The sequence below is a fragment of the Vulpes lagopus genome, chromosome 6 (genome assembly GCF_018345385.1).
Source record: "Vulpes lagopus strain Blue_001 chromosome 6, ASM1834538v1, whole genome shotgun sequence".
Taxonomy (NCBI): Eukaryota; Metazoa; Chordata; class Mammalia; order Carnivora; family Canidae; genus Vulpes; species Vulpes lagopus.
The window spans coordinates 49574541-49592452 of record NC_054829.1 but is presented as its reverse complement, the minus strand read 5'-3'; the positions used below and the strand labels follow the sequence as shown (position 1 = coordinate 49592452).

Genomic DNA, 17912 nt, shown 5'->3' with positions numbered 1-17912 from the left:
TGTTGGATGTCACCTAGCACATTATTGTAGGCAACCAATGGGTATTTGTTGACTGAATGAAAACTTCAACTAATGATGACCACGCATATCAACAGCTCTCTATTAGATGTCTTAAAATGAATCTATCTCCTAGTGCTAGAACCAATTTGGAAATAAAGGTTAGATGATAGTTATTATTAAAATAGTTATTTTTTTCCTAGAAAGGGATATCTGTCCAAACACAAGTAACTTTCATCACTCTAATCTCCTTATACATTAACTGTAGCTGATAAAAAATGTAACATCTCGTGGAAATAATGCAGAATGGTGAAGAGTAAGCACATTTTGTCAGCCTGAAGAATGGACCTATATCCCTGATGGAGTAAAATCAATCTAGTGTGCATTGCAATTTAGAATCATGAGACAACACAAAATCAAAGGTCAATCTGTTACCGTACGAGAGTCAAAATGCCACCTGACTGGAAAGGAAAAGCAGTTTAAGTGTTCTCAAAACAGTATGTCTGCCAGCTACATTTGTGCTCTCAACACATAGTATTCACCCTAGAATTATATAAAAATCCTAAATTGAAATTCAGTTTGGTAACAAGCTGGCATCACAAATAAAGCTACTTTGGTGTTGTCCGGATGCATACTGATTGTAGTTCATGGGTCACAGGATTTTAAAATATCCTAAGAGGTAAGCCAGTGTGTCGTCCCATACCATAATCCTAGAACTTACCTCATTGACAGATGTATATTTCATTGAGGGAAAATAGATAACATTTTTCACTTCTAACTTTAAAAGAAGGAATTTCACTCCAACACACTTTTTCATTTAACCATTCTCACTGTGAAGAGATTCTATCATCACATTCTTCAAAAAAAATCACATGATTACAAATTTAACACCTTTATTGCTGGAAAATACATTTCTTATAAATCTTATACTTGAATACTTTTAAATTATCTCTCAGTATTTTCTTCTTAGAACTAAACATTTTGTTTGTTTAACATTTCCAAAATTTGCCTTAGCTTTTTAGGCATTTGCTGCTTGACTTTATTAATTAATATAATTTTAGAGTCTACAGAGGGTTCCTAGCAATTTAAAAAATCTGTCATTTAATCCGGGAGCCTATACCTATCATAGTCAAAGTATCAATTTTATTTGCACTATTTCTGTAAAACCTCAGGTAAATCTAAATCCAAATAGAAATAACAGTGTCTTTTAATATGATATTTATCGGGCATTCAGAACGTTAGGATTTGGTTGTATGAAACTTTAAGAATAAGAATGACCTTAGCTTGGCTGAAGACTTTTGTTTGCTAAACGTAAAGAAATTATTCTCAATGCAAACATCTTTTGCATCACAAACATGCTTCTTACCTGTGCTGCTGGATATATTAACATCAATACTGATATCAGATATTCCTCCTCCCTTCAGAGACGCTACACATGTGTATGTCCCAAAATCCGTGAATTTTAAATCAATGATGTCCAAGTTTGTCGTTCCCGGAGAGACATCAGGATCAGTCTGTGTAATAACCATCCTCTCAGAACTTCTTAATGGACGACCATTTTTAAACCAACTAAATGTTAACTCCTCAGAAGGAACAGCTTCTACTTGGCAAGATATTTTCACCTCACGCCCAATCTGGATGTTGTCATCTTTGTGATAAGGATCTGGTGTGATCCAAAATCGTCCTTTTTTTAATGCTAAAACATAAAAATTCCATAAATAGTTAGTGTTACTTCCATAATGTTAAGGATTCATTCACTTTAGGTAATAATCTCTGAGCTGAAATAAAGTAAAACAAAATAAAATAAAATGTATATATGTTTCTTTATTATTTCCAAGTAGTGTGCTAACATGTTAGTAAACCTCTTTTAAATAATCTGGAAGTATCTGAAGGCCTAAGTCAGTTAGAGACACTAAACATGATTTTTATGAATTGGATAATATTTTCCAGTGATAGAAAGGATGCTTTAAGTCTATATGTGATACTTAAATCGGTTGCCATTGAATTTTGAAAAAATGATGTAACTTATTTGTATAACATCATTAGGTATTAGAGTTAAAAATAATGTGGATCATTAAGCCCAATTCAATATCTATGCCATCCCTTAATTATGGAACAATTTCCCAGACAACTCAAATATTGCACAAATGTTAGATTAAAGAAAATTCTTCTAAGATTGTATCTACCTGCTGATCAAAACTAGTTTGGTAAGAATTGAGTTGGTTCACGTTCATAATACATTTTTATATACTGAAATAATCTGAATTGAAAAAAAAAACTGTTTTCAAAACATTTGCTATGACTGTTCTATTTCACCATACATAGATGTTTCCAGTTGAAACTGTTTGCTGGCTCTCTCCTGCAGATGGCCAGAAGAAACTCTCAGCAGATGGTTTGGAAAACATGCTGTGTTTGTATCCTAACAGTAGAGCTTTCTGGGTGCAAGGTCAGGATTGTTCTCACAACCTGTGGCAGTAGTGAAGATTACCAGAGGCTTCTTGGGAAGCAGCTACTGTCTTCTAAGGGCTCCACTTCTGAACTTTGAATGATACTGTGGGATCCAATAAAGAATAGGGTTTGCTCCTTTTTCTGGCAGTGATTCTTATACACACATTCTTCTCCTTACTAACATCCTACCCACTTCCCTCTCTCTTAATATTACTTTGTAACTCTGTATGACAATATGTAGAATATGCACTGCAACATAATTAGCAGAATAAAATATTGTCCATCCGCTTTTTACCATTAAACCATATATAAGCGACAGCAGCAAAATGATGTGAATTTAGAAGACCCACAAATATTGGAGGCCTTCTAACTGCATTCTGGGTAACCTTCCCTGAGTTTTCCCTAGCTCATTCATAAAGGTCAGGAAATACCATGGAGATCTGCAGAACTGTGTAAGAATGCATTAGAGATTAATACAGTTCTAATCTTTAAAAATTTTGCTTTTAATTTTTTTATTCGTCAGCTGCAAGTATTTTTGTTTGCTTTTTTTTGTTTGCATCTTAGTGAGAAGAGATAAATGAATATCAAAAATGATGTTTATATCTTTTTATTTCTTCAAGAAAAAAATTATAGGGCTCCTATTCACCACTAGGTACTAGATGTGGCTCTTATTACATGAGATGAACAAAGCAGACATAACCCTTACCTTCATGATTGGTACAGCAAATTGTGTACTTATAGATTATAGTCCAATTTATCCATGTGACATTTATGATACTCATGTCTAGGGAAACCACACTCTGTTTCTATAGAAAAATTTATGCCTAAATAAAAATTTTAAACAGACAATTCTTAATTTTAGTTTTTTTTTTTTTTTTAATTTTGTCTATTCATGAGAGACACACAGGGCGGCGGGGAGGGACACAGGCAGAGGGAGAAGCAGGCTCCATGCAGGGAGCCTGACGTGGAACTCGATTCTGGGTCTCTGAGATTAGGCCCTGGGCTGAAGGCGACGCTAAAAGGTGACGCTAAACCGCTGAGCCACCTGGGCTGCCCCTAGTTTTTAAGTATATAATTATTAATAGCTTCATATGGAGGTATATTTAGAATAAATTTCATTCCAGAATTATGTTGGTGGCCTTATACAAACACAACAAAAAATTCTGTTTCAGTGACATTTATTTACTAAGCAGTTACTGTTGTCTAGTTCTGATCCCTGCATAGTCACATATTAAACTGATATGGCCATTGAGAGAACTACAAACTGATTAGATTAGTTAGATAGAAAGAACAAAATAATCCAAAAGCCATGGATTTAAAAAATAAAAACATAAAATCACAATTTATGTTCTGTGTAACAAACTGTTTTATTCATGGAAAATAACATTTAAAATCCAATGTAAAAAATGTTAAAGATTATAAATCTAATAATCAATAAATAAAATTCAATATGATATACAACTATATGTTTTGATAAAAACAATATAATCAAGTGAACTTTTAAAATGAACTCACTGCTACAAATATTTGTTTTTCTCAGTATCAGACCCTCTACAACTTGGCCAGTATCATTCGCATTAGTCTTGCAAATGACAGATTCTAAAAGGAAAAAACGGATAAGTCAGTCTAGCAGGTGGGCTAAAAATTAAGGAACATCAGAAGAAATAGCATGGATCAGTTGGCTGGAAAGCCAACTCAATTTATTTTGTTACAGCATAACAGAATACCTACTTTTGCATACAGAACAGAAACGTTCTAAGGAAAAAGAAATACTGTGTGTCTGTAAGCATGCATACACACAAATGTGCACGCGTGCTCGTAACGTGTGCTCATCTCTGGTAACAATAGACAGTTAAGTTTATTTGATTTTCTAACTCTGGCTGCTCAGAAAACTAAAAGCATGTCTCTGTCAACTAAGCACAGGTACATTAAGATCTTGAAACCTAATTCTAGTTTTTCATTTCTATGTAGTCCAATACAGGCAATCTAATTTTTATGGGTCAAGTGCATCATTTATAAAAATACGAGGTGATGGTATTAGGCTCCCTCTGAGACCCATTGTGAGAAATAGCTTATTAGCAATAGAGTAGAGCTTTGAAAATATAAAGTGTTTAATATAGTTAATCGACTGGGAAGCAGGTTCCTTCGTTTATAATTAAACACTCTCTTTTCCAGTGAACAATTTACAGTAGTTCAGGCGATGTTAATTTAAAGTCATTTCCGGCTAACCAGTTAAGATTTCAAATGCTTAAAATCAATCTGCGATTAGTACCAGAATATAACAAGGATCCAATAGATATAACAAGACTCTATAGAACTAAAGAAATTCTACTGAAAAAGAAAGGAGAAATCCCTTTCCCCAAATGCAATTTCTTAGTCTGACTATTGAAAATCCCCTAACACCAGCCTGAGAGAACATTAGATTTAGCTTAATGTATCATAAATTGTGATGGATGAACCTCAAAAAGTACTTGTTCCGTCTGCCAGTTCATGTAAAGAACTGGGATCAAGCTGGGCCTCTATTTTGGATAATCAGTTTAGAAACATTGCCATATAACCCATAGCCAGGGTTTTTTAATATTCTAAGAACTGAATACAAACTTGTCTGATGTTCACTTTTGACAAGTTACTCATGAGGATAGATACTCTTATTGCACTCACAGGTAGGTACTCTGTGAATAGAATGAAACCAGAATATTAAGGCAAGGCCAGTGCAGAGATCTGGGTGGTTCTTGCTGCTGACCTCTCCCTAGAGGAGAAAGTGTACTTTTACCTACAAATGTCTACAGTTCTGAAGAAGACTTCCATTATTTAAAATTAGATTACTTCTTGAGTTTATGTTTGAGTAAGAGACTACTGGCTTTGGAGAAGTCTATGCCTTGTGGCTCCCAGGAATATAAGTGCAATGCAGATGAAGACAAAGAGGAGGCCATGAGATTGTATCTTGCCTGTAACTATAGACTTAAAATTATGAAATACACTGATTGATTGTCAAATGTTCCACAAGTATACAGCACATAGAAGTTCCATAACAAAATACAATTTGTAGACAGAACAAAGTGACATTAAGTTAAATGGCATTAAAAATGTTTTAAATTTTTTTTAAATGTTTTAAATTTTAATGAGGAAGCATCTTTTTGCAGATATGAAATATCAAGTGTCAGCTTTTTAACCTTGGCTAAGAATCTCTTTTAGAAGTATGATGAGACAGAGTGACCAATGCCCACTCTTCTAAGGGGTTAAATTAGCTAAAACTCTCCAAGTATATCAATTCTTATAATATCAGTAGGATTCTGAACAACAAAAAAAGTGGCAAAATCTTGCTGAGAGAGAGGGATCTAGAGATCATTTATAGTAGACAAATAAAAAATTGATTTTCTATTTATTAAAGACAATAAGAATATTGAAGTGTAAAATGAGTATTTGCCAGTCCCACATAATGTCAATTGAATAAACAGTTGGAAATAAATTACATCAGCAAAGCAACTTAAGAAATAGTAAATGATAGTATATACAATTTGCCCAAATATAATTAGATGCCAGTCTTTCTCTTCAAGGAGACTGTGAACACCTAGGGAATGAGGCCATGCCTCATTCTTTATTGTCCCAAATTTTGAAGCTGCTTCCTTGATAGAGTTGGTATTCAAGAGCTTTTGTCAAATTTAATTAAAGTTGACATTTCAAAGCATTAACTTTACAAATTCCAATCATTTCCATTCAGTCCATTATGTCCATGTTAACTCTTTTTTGTTTGGTAGTCCTGTGTTCTGAGATGCATAGGGGCATGAGGAATAGGATAGAGAAAGAAGAAGAGATTTGATGTCCTCTAAGGTTCAGGTATATTGTTGTGGAGCAGAAAAATACTTGATGAATAAACAGTATTAATATAGAAATATATGTAAGGAAGAGGATTCTGTACAGAAAGACTCAGGAGACCTCATTCCATCATGTCCCCTGACTAGCTAGTTATGTATCCTAATCATATAATGTGTCAGGGAAGTGTATTAAATGTAATAGCTGTTACTCATTCCTCCTTTGTAAGGAATTTCATGCAAAAGGGCCTGTTTACATGCTTTACAGCTCAGTTGATGATCATTTCTAAGGAGAGATGAAAGATTGATAAAAAGTGACATCTAAGCACAGTTTTATTATCTGAAAAAGTATTTGCCGAAACTTATTTCAGAAAAACATCAGAAGGGATCATGCTAAAAGAAAGCAGAACAAATAAAATTTGGGGACTGACTATATGAATAAAAGTGTGCTTTCCTGCAGAACTTTTCAGAGCTTTAAACATGTTAACATGCACACTGCAATACCCCTAGAGGGGCTCATAATACATATTTTTAAAAACTTTTATTTGTGTAGTATCTTTCAGAACCATTGTCTCACAGAATAAAGTAAGAGAATCTATCAATTGATGAGAATCACTAAGAAGACTCTAAAATTAGATTCCATTCTTGATGTTTCAGGAATTTCCATTAAAAGCATCACAAAATAATTGACAAGACTAGACTCTTTGTGAAAATAAAACTTATAACTGCAAAACTAAAGGGAAGGAAATATCTTTGAACTCAGATGTTCAGATATTTAGATAGAACTCAGATATTTAATGGAACGTTGAACTCAGATATTTAATGGAACGTTGAAGTTAAAAAACATATTTCAGAGCCATATCATAAACCTATCTGCACCAACAGCATTGTGTCATCCCTTTCCTTTCCCAGTCAACTAGCGTTTTTTAAAAAATGTAATATATCAGTTTGTTCCTATTTTGGAAATGCACATTTTAGAATATGAAAATAGCATTAAAAAGGAATTAAGTGTATTAGCTTCTATACAATTTGCAATTATTGGTATAAATTAGTAAGACTTGATCTAGCTCAGTTGCCTGAGGTAATAACAATATTTACTTATTATTTACACTTTACGTTGATATAAAAAAGCACTTAAATGTTATTAGAAGTAAAGCTTCTAGAGGGTGGATAGAAGTGGGGAGACCTTTATTTTTGTATATATTTTTAAGTATTCGTATACTCATTTCCCTTTATTTAACAACTCCAATTGCCAATCTGTAGTCTGAATGAAAGTTCATAATGCAAGAACAGCAACAAAATCATTACACCCACTTCCTGAAAGTACTTTAAAATAGCACCCCTGATCATTTGAATACAAAATTAAATGCTGGAAGGAAGTTGGGGTTCTATTTAATTTTGAAGTATCAAGGCTCTATTTTATGAATTTACTCGAAACTAATTATTATAGCTAATCATTCAAATTGTTTACACAAAGTATGGTTGAATTTTAATTGTCTTTTAAATGTCCTTGCTCAATACAATTACTGCAGGTAAGTATTTTGGGTAGAAATTAAATAAGAAAGGATCCTTTAGACAGGTACAAATTCTGCTTTTTGGTATAAACCCTTCCTTGAGAAAAGGGGAAAGAAGGAGACTAAAATAATAATATCATCATCATTATGATTTTGTCATTCTTATCATTTCATCCCTAAATTATTAATAAACTATCAAAATGCCTATGTAATGTCCTAAATAAACACAAATACTTATATAATATAGCTATTACTATATAAATGGTATTTGACATGGCACGATGTTTTCACACCCGTTATCTGAATAGGAGAATATTAAGCAGCACAACTTACCTCCCTTTGATGTCACAAATTAGCAGGTAGTTCGAGTTCGCCTTTCCTATCAATATAATAATACCTGTTTGCTATGAGAAATAAGAATGTGTCCAGGGTGAATTATATTTTTTGTTAGTTTTTTAAAGACTCAGGACTAGAAACAGCTATAACATGAACTGCAGCTTTGAAAGGCCTGTGCTAAATATAGTTCCTTTGAAGTCCTTTTGAAAATAGTACATCTTTAATATTTATGGAATCGATCACGTAGCAGTGAAACCTGGATGAAAATAATGAGACTAACTGAAACTAAAAATCTTTCTTTACTTTTCTGGTTTTCCTTATTTTCCGTCTCAAAGCTGTGGCCCTTTTCCTTTCTAAACTCATTCTGCCCGTCTGTCAACCCCTCTCACTACCCCAATGCCTGGTATTCTTTTGGTTATCCACTTGCTCTTGAAATTTCAATAGTTTCCTTTCAGTATGCTATTTACTCTTTGAGTAGAAAGTTATTTAGGTTACATCTAAATTTAGAACACTTCTCTTAACCCCAATAGTCTTTCAAACTATTTGTGACATATTTCTTGAAAAACAAACAAACATGAAGCATCAGTTACTCCCACTGTTTCAACTTGCACTCATTCAGCTGGCCAGTTCACACTGGCTTTCACTGATGCTATTACTGCATTGAAGACTTGAAGGTTAGCAATAACTTCTTAACCAATTAACATGATGATTTTTTTCCAGTTCTCTTCCATTTTTATATAACACTTACATTGTGTACTTCATATAACTTTACATTATTGATTCTTTCTTCCCTCTCAAAAATCTATTTTATATTGGTTTCTATGACTGGTAAAATATGAGATAATATTTATGAAAATAAATCAGGTGGCTTTGCTCCTCTGCACCACATTTTTCATGACATATTCTCTAGTTCTTTAGTTCATTTGGATTTTATTATTCTTATATAGTTGTAAAGTCAGTTTTTGTTGAGAACGAAAGAATTTTTATATCATGGTTTGCCATAATTGTAGACCACAGATGCTTTCCTTAATTGTCTACCTTCCATTTTTCTGCCCATGTTTGGTGACATGAGATTATTGTTTGTTTTGTTTCTTGATACACAAAATATTGCAACCAGATGCATGCACATTTCAGTTTAAATTAAAACAATGGTTAAGCCATTTACATATATTCTTTAATTTAATTTTATTTTTTTTTAATTTTTATTTATTTATGATAGTCACAGAGAGAGAGAGAGAGACAGAGACACAGGCAGAGGGAGAAGCAGGCTCCATGCACCGGGAGCCCGACGTGGGATTCGATCCCGGGTCTCCAGGATCGCGCCCTGGGGCCAAAGGCAGGCGCCAAACCGCTGCGCCACCCAGGGATCCCTATTCTTTAATTTTAATGTTAAAGAGCAAGAAAAAGAACCTAGATATATCAAATGACCAAATGAAAAAAGTATCTGTTTTCTCTAGGAATTAATATAAATTATCTAAACTATCTTCTCCTGCCCTGTGAGAATTTGAAGAGTCAATACCATTGAGGAGACCAACTAAGCATTCCTCTCAGCATGACCAACTATTATACAGGTTTCTTCCAAACTCTAGGCCCCTGACTTCCCTTTTCTTAGAGCATTTACTTTTAGAAAACTTGCAGTAGTAAATTCTTTCTCTGCCCCTTTGAGACATAAATCTTCTACAAGCCAGAATGTCTTGTGACGTTTGTCCTTCTCAAAGATCTGGGAGCCATCTCTTTAAACAGTTATCACTGAATAAGATAGTGCAGCTATCTCCCAGTCTCTATAGGAGGGTGGGAGCCTAACTTTGAAAACTGAAAGGACCACTTAGATGCACAAATGTTTTAATCCCTTTGACCATCCTCCTTCCTAATACCTTCCAGTACTTGTCCAGTAGTTTACTCCAACATTTAAGAATCCTTCCACCTTTTGTTTCAGTGGAGTTGAGTTTAATTTATCTCCTCTATTCTAGTAGTCTTGACCCCTGTTCCAATAGTCTTGAATACAGTCTTCCTTATTGTTTTATAACATGTCTGAAGCAATTTTTCTTTCAGACCAATAGATGTAGTTGCAAGCATTACTGAAATAGATGAAAGTAGGATTAATTTAGAAGTCACTGTTGCAAAGTTTCAAACACCAAGAAAATAATGCTTATGGTTATAACACACACACAAACACACATGGTATGTTCTTCAAAGATGAAATGTCATGTGAGTAAAAGTGCATTTGAGGATTACAGAAGTTAATTTAATTCCTTTATAGAGGTATGCTTTCTCCAAAGTGGTAAACCCTGTTTAATCTACAATACCCTGTAGTTCTAGAGTTTCTGATACTAGACTATAGGACAAGTATCTGAATTTACAGGTTAACTAGCAGATGACAAGAATGCTAAATGAGGTGTGAATGAGGCTCTAAATTAAGTCAAATATATGTTATAAAGAGAAATGTGTAACATCCACTTTTTATTTTATTATTTTTTTTTATTTATTAGTCACACACACAGAGAGAGAGAGAGAAAGAGAGAGAGAGAGGCAGAGACACAGGCAGAGGGAGAAGCAGGCTCCGTGCACCGGGAGCCCGACGTGGGATTCGATCCCGGGTCTCCAGGATCGCGCCCTGGGCCAAAGGCAGGCGCCAAACCGCTGCGCCACCCAGGGATCCCTAACATCCACTTTTTAAAAAGTACTTCCTACTTACTTTAGAATTTTTTAAAGCACATTTTAGAAATACATATTACAGTTTATTCTCTTTTTAATGAGAAAATTGTGGCATATAAGCAAGTGGCACACTATCATTTTGAGGGTGGTGCAGAAGAGTTTTTACAGCCTATACAGTTGGTAGTTGGTCTGTAAATTGGCTCTGCTCTTTACAGGAATAAAAGGAAGGAGGAAAATACTAATTTCATATTGCACAATTTCTGTGAGTTAAAAAAAATACTCCAACTTCTTAAATAAACAAAAAAAAAAAAAAGAAAAAAAAGATTACTGGTTCAAGATATGAATGGAATTTACCTTCCAAACTTGTATAAACAAGACACACAATAAGCAGAATTTTAAATCATATTCTGTGGTGATCATAACAATGTAATCACAGGACCAGTTGTCATTCTGTCCCCCAAGGTGACTTAATTACAGAAATTTTATATATAGGAACCTAAGGAGTACAGTCCAGATGTACAGGGTTCAGGTTAAAGTCAAAGAAAAGTCCAGAGATTTGTCTTGGTAAATGTTCAGCAGGAGTGAATACAAGCTTAATATATTCTATGAGAATGACCCAGAGAGATTGTGGTTGGGGTGGCGGTACACGTTCAGGTTGATATGAAAATATATACTTTAAGTGTTAAATGATACAGAAGTAAGATTCCTATAACCTTAGAAAGGAGAAAAGCTGAATGATGGGCCAGATTCTGTGAAGAGGTAGGTAGCAGAATACCTGAAGAGAAGGACAAGATAGGGAGGGCTACATGCACTGGCATCCAGTTAAAGTCCTTTAAGGAACGAAACATGCTAAGCACTTTAAGAAAAAAAAAATGGTTTCGCAATATATCCCCATGTTAAATCAACTGTTGCATTGCTTACAAAGTTGTTGGATATAAACCAGTTCAGTGTTAGAATATATTTACCAGAAACAATGACTTTTGTGTTGAAAGAGATGATCTGAACTCTCAAAGGAAATGATGAGATGATAAGGTCAGTAATCCATTAAAATTATTACTACTATTGAAAATTGAAAATATGACATCTGTAGTTTAGAACAGTAATTTTCCAAATATGGACCCTAGTCCAGCAATGATAGCATAACCTGAGAACCTGTTGGAAATGCAAGTTCTTGGGTACTATCTCACAGTGAATCTACAATCCCTGGGGTAGGGCCCCACCTCACACTGAATCTACAGTAACTGTGGTAAGGCCCCACTTCACACTAAATCTACACTTCCTGGGGTAGAACTCTACTTCATATGGAAACTACAGTAACTGAGGTAGGACTCCACTTCACACTGGATCTACACTTCCAGGGGTGGGGTCCCACCTCACACTGAATCTATGGTAACTGAGGTAAAAGTCCACTTCACACTAAATCTATACTTCTTGGGGTGGGGCTCCATTTCACACTAAATCTGCACTTTTTGGGATAGGACACAGCCATCTGCATTTTAACAAGTACATTGTGTGATTCTGATGTAAATTCAAGTTTAAGAGCTACTGTCTTAGACAACAGTTATCTTTCCATCCTCCAGAAATGCAAAGGCAGAAGAGAAAAGGGGGGTCATCAGCTCATTCAGAAAGACTGAGTTATTAGAGTTATTAAAGGACATGCTTAACAGTGGCCACAGTGGATTTTTTTCAACTTTTTCTCTTTCTTTCTTTCTTTCTTTCTTTCTTTCTTTCTTTCTTTCTTTCTTTCTTTCTTTCTTTTTTTTTAACTTTACAAGACCCTCAAGAGAGTGTTTATTCTGATTATAACACCTGAAATATTATTAAGGTACAGTTCCTGTAAGGATTTTTTTTTTAAATTTTCATTCATAAGAGACAGAGAGAGAGAGAGGCAGATATAGGCAGAGGGAGAGGCAGGCACCCTGCAGGGAGCCTGATGCAGGATTTAAACCCAGGACCCGGGGATCACCACCCACGTCAAAGGCAATGCTCAACCACTGAGCCACTCAGTCATCCCTCCTGTAAGTATTGATAACAAAATTATCTAAATTGACCTCACACAACTTTATATGTAACTACTTCCTTTCAACATAGGTAAAGCCTGAGGAAAGTGTCACAAAACCAGTGATCTACAGATGTCTTCACAAACTAATAAAGATATTAAGAATGACCAATATTCAGTACCTTAAGGTCATCATTCTTTAAGAAATTCTAACTCTCAAAGTGTTGTGAATCTAACCCTCATTTAAAGAAAATCTTAAAGAATTAATATGTTCATAATTCAGGATTGGGAAATTCATAGCCCATCAACTTTCATCTGAGTGTCAATGACCTCTTGGAGAGTCAAAAAGAGTGCAGAGTAAGTAAGTATTCCAGGGTCAGATTGTCTGGGTTCTAATATTATTAAAGGTGATCTTCTGCAATTAACTCAGTCTCTCTAGTCTGGAAAAAAATAGAGACCATAAAATTGAACCATGAAGCTCTGAGTATGGTGATGCTAACCCAGAAACAGCAAACAGTAGATACAAGCTGCTTTCTATTCGATGTTTCCTGATTCACAATCTATCTATTGCAAGGCTTGCGGCCAAAGGTACAAAGACAAAGAGACTAGTGGTGGAGAAAAGCACAGAAATAAATTTTATTTACAGTGCCATAAAGACAGGGATTTAGAGTACTACCTCTTACGCAGGGGAATACTTTAAAACAAACAAAACAACTAGTTACCATGGAGAAAGCAGGGAGGGCCTGAGAATTAGGGGAAAAGAGAAGAAAGGTTGAAGATGCTGAAAAGTCATTTCAGAGAGTTGGAGTCCATCATAAGTATGTGGAACAGAGATTTTTACTTTACCAACAATTGCTTCTAATCAACTTTCATTAATTCTAGCAAATCACTTTGATTCCACAAAATGTATTTCTCTGTGATTTCAACCATTCATTCCCATTCCCCTCCTGTCTCTCAGGTTACAAGTCTGGTCCTTCTTTCAAGCTGAACATCTTAAATTGTGCTCTTGATCTCAGCCCCAGCTCTGTACGGAGTATCACACACCTTCTGTTTGCTCCTCTGTTTTTCTCTTAAATTCTCTCTCATAACAAGATCCTTCCCATGGATCTATAAACATGATCATAATCTCCTCATTAATTAAACCAAAGCAACAACAATCAAATAATACAGAAAGCCTTCCCTCAACTTTATACCCTGCAGTCACTTCTTGTTTACTTTCTTTCCCATTCTCATTGTCAAAACATTAACATATAAATCATTCACCCTTAACCTCTTTCAAATTAGTCTTGATTTCCACCAGTACCAGAATTTTTTAAATTTTTTTTTAGTTTTTTTAATTTATTTATGATAGTCACACACAGAGAGAGAGAGGCAGAGACACAGGCAGAGGGAGAAGCAGGCTCCATGCACTGGGAGCCGGATGTGAGATTCGATCCCGGGTCTCCAGGATCGTGCCCTGGGCCAAAGGCAGGCGCTAAACCGCTGCGCCACCCAGGGATCCCCCAGTACCAGAATTTTAACAATTGCCAGTGAAGGTATGTTCCCAGAAGCTGCAGTTCAGCTCACCCTCCTGCAGCATTTGCTATGTATAACTTGTCATGATCTTTTGTTTCTAACTCCCAGACCGACTCTATTCCTACTTCCTCTGTCCTGAATCTGGGATCCTCATTTCTCTTCTCTGTCTACACTATCACTTCACAACTGTTCTTATATCCATTGTTTCTGAGTTAGCACAGATGCCATCTTAGGAAAACCTCCTGGCCCAACCTCTCTGAGTTATGGTTACTTCTTATCACCTGCTGGATTTCTATGTGATGCAACACTTCAGAGCTTTTGTGCCTTTAAAACTAATTGCTTTAAGAAATATCTGAAAACCATTCCCCCTTCCCCAATTAATGACACCTTCTTCTATAGAAATTATGTTTTCTCCTTTGTCTTTTGCTGCCTGCAGGCTCCCAAATTTGCCATCGCTCTTGCATTCATCTAGTATGGGCATTTTTGCTATGCTATGCGTACAAGTCTAACGCAGTCACCTAAGCCCAGGTCCAATGTTATTACTTTGATAATACTTTCCCCGATTCAAGCAATTATACACAACAGTTGTCACTCTTCTATATATGTCAGAAAATCCTCTTCCACAAAGTTGTTTTCATAATAATTTGTATTCTCTGGACTTACAAGCTTCCAGAACACAGACATATGTGATATCGCTGTCTTCCTAAGCATTCTGTCTTCCAAGTCTTAGACTTAGGTTGGTGATAGGAAGAAACAAATCGGATAGACAAAGATGTAAAATTTTTCATCCATTGGAGACATATCTGGCACTACTTCCAAGTAGCTATCATATTAATTGATATTACCTAATATTAACCTGAACAAATATAGTTAATTTTGTCAATTATTTTTTATTTTAAGAAGCTGTTTGATAAATGAATTGAAAAAGCAACTAATTTATTGTTATTTATACATACAAATTTAAAATCGGTAACCCCAGTGACAACAATGTCATTTGTGTTTTACATCTCTGGATTACTCTTCTTATATTAAACTACATTGAATTATTATGACCCTTTGAAAATCATCAAAAATGGAAAAATCATTATCAAATATCAATATAAAATACAAGAAATAATTAGCAAATAAAATTAGGTGAGGAAACTAACTTTTAATCAATAAAGTATTTTTTCAGAAAATGGATTAATCCTTCTTATACAAGTAGATGTCAATTAGTGATGGCACCTGATACATATATGCCTTTTGTGAGCTAATCCTCAAAATCTTATGACATCTTGTTGCCAAATATTTTCTTAACTGAATTATAACAAATTGATCCATCATTCTGAAAAACAATAGGGGAAAGAAAGAAAACTACTGATTCTCTGTATTGGTAATTCTCCAGACATTTTGGAAAAATTAAACAAAAATCTAAAAATGTGGAATAATCTAAAATAGAACACATGCCACATTTTTCACTGGTGTCTATAATTCCTTGTCATTTGAAATTAAAATGATACCTTTTTTTCTTACATTTCCCACACATATGTGCCAATGTATGACTCTGAAATCTCAGAGCATATGAAGATGTATAAATGGGGCTGCTGGAAATAGGGTGCCATGTTTTATCAAAGTAGGACAAATTTCAACCTATGCATGTATGTGTGTATATATATATATATATATTATATGTGCTAACCAATGAGCACTATTTTAAAACATCTTTACTGATTCCCCTTTTATCCTCTTATCTGTAAATATTATCTAATAAGAGAAATACATATTTAAGAGCATACTGGATGGACCAGGCACCTTTATTTGGAGGTCCACATGAAACAAATCAATGAGAATTTTATGAAGCTATGATTCCAAAGACTGTCTCAAAATTAATTCTCCTGAATCCATTCCTTAGACCTGGATGATCATATAGGAGATTAGCTTCATATGTTTTATTTCATTCAAATAGAGTATTAATTGAAATTTAGCTGATCTGGAAAACATTTCCTTATCAGAACATCCTATGCAATTCTATTCACTTTTCTTGTTAAACAGATAAACATCTTTCCTTGCAGCAAAGTTAAAATTTACTCAATTTGAAACTCAGAGAAGACACTTTGGGTTTATTAAAAAAAATTTTTTTAGAACTTAAAATACATCATTTTAAGGCCACAACTTTAAAAGATTAAGCTATTTAAAAGTATTTACTCTAAAATGTAGTACATATATTCCTGCTTTTTAATTTTTTTAGAGTTGACATGCAATGTCACATTAGTTTCAGGTGTACAACATAGTGATTCAATATCTCTCTATATATGTTATGCTATGATGATCACAAACATCATCATCATACAATGCTACTACAGTATCAGTGACTACATTTACATCTTTGCCTTTTAAATAAAATTAGAACATAGTTTTTCATTTTCTTGAAAATCTGAGAACCTATCACCACCAATTTACTTTACTGAACTGCATAGGTAGACACGAGGTATCTTCTGCTTATGACAAGATGACTTTTTTCTTCAATGAATGGCTATAGAGAAGCACGTACTCTCAATTTGTATCAGCTTCTTTTTAGTTTTGCTACTTTCTTTGTTGAGAACTGTCAGCTCTTATTCTCACTAGTCCTAGACTTAGTGAAATAAATTTACTCCTTTCCTAATTTGCTACTCTACCCCTTTAATCAAAGATGTACATGGGCTTTATCATATACAGTTGTATTCTCCCTTTTTCATAGTTATATTTTGTTATTTTTTCATTTTTTGTTGTTTCTCATTTTTTAGTCATTTTGGGGGGGGGGGCTTTGTATGGTTGCAATATATGTGTGGTCAAAGGCAGCTGCTCATTTATTTATATCTTGCCATATTCTAAGAAGGATTTTAGTGACTTGCAACATTTATCTTTAATATATTGCATCTTTCAGTAAAAACAATAAGAACCCAAGAAGCAATGATAAAGTCAAGTTAGGAAAATAAGACAAAGCCAAAAGTGAAGCTGATAGGAAAAATAAATACAATAAACTTCTAATATTTATTTGATAGAAGCAAGCCAGAGATTATATACTAAACATTGTAGCAGCCAAAAACAATGAGGAAAACTTGGCAAGTTGTAAAATTGATAGTCTCTGTTGAGTAAAAACAAAACAGCTGTACAAGGAAAGTATAACTATTCCTCAGAATGATCATCACATGAAGGGTACAGGTTAATGAACAGTATCTTTGAACATTTTCTTGAAACAATCAGGGAACAATTTTGGAAGGCTATTTATCAAAAAATGCTCTATACAGGCTTAAACACCAGGCCAAGGGGAATTCAGCAAATGGGATTTAATATGTGAGGGATGAGGCAACATAGGATATGTCAATATAGGGACAGATTTGAGTGCAGTGAGGCTAGTGGTTCCTAACTGAAAGTAAATGTTAGAGTCCCAGTGTCGAAGTACATCCACCTGTGATTCCAAATAAGTTACCTTACGGTACAGTTTGGGGATGTGCATTTTCAGGCTACAGCAAAGAGTCTGATTCACGAGAATTAGATGGATGGGGACTACTGACCTAAAGAAATAGTTGAAAAACACCCCTACATGAACTTCTTCATATATTTGATATTCTGAATTAAAATTCTGAAGGAATGGAGCAGCAATAACTTTGAGATCAC

General features: G+C 34.5%; 1 protein-coding gene across 1 annotated transcript in view; it reads right to left on the bottom strand.

Annotated features, from left to right (window-relative positions):
- MDGA2 (MAM domain containing glycosylphosphatidylinositol anchor 2) overlaps positions 1–17912 on the bottom strand; it is a 778807-nt gene that overhangs the window by 201638 nt on the left and 559257 nt on the right. Inside the window, 1 exon segment of the mRNA XM_041760034.1 lies at positions 1364–1693. Coding sequence (XP_041615968.1) covers positions 1364–1693 — 330 coding nt within the window.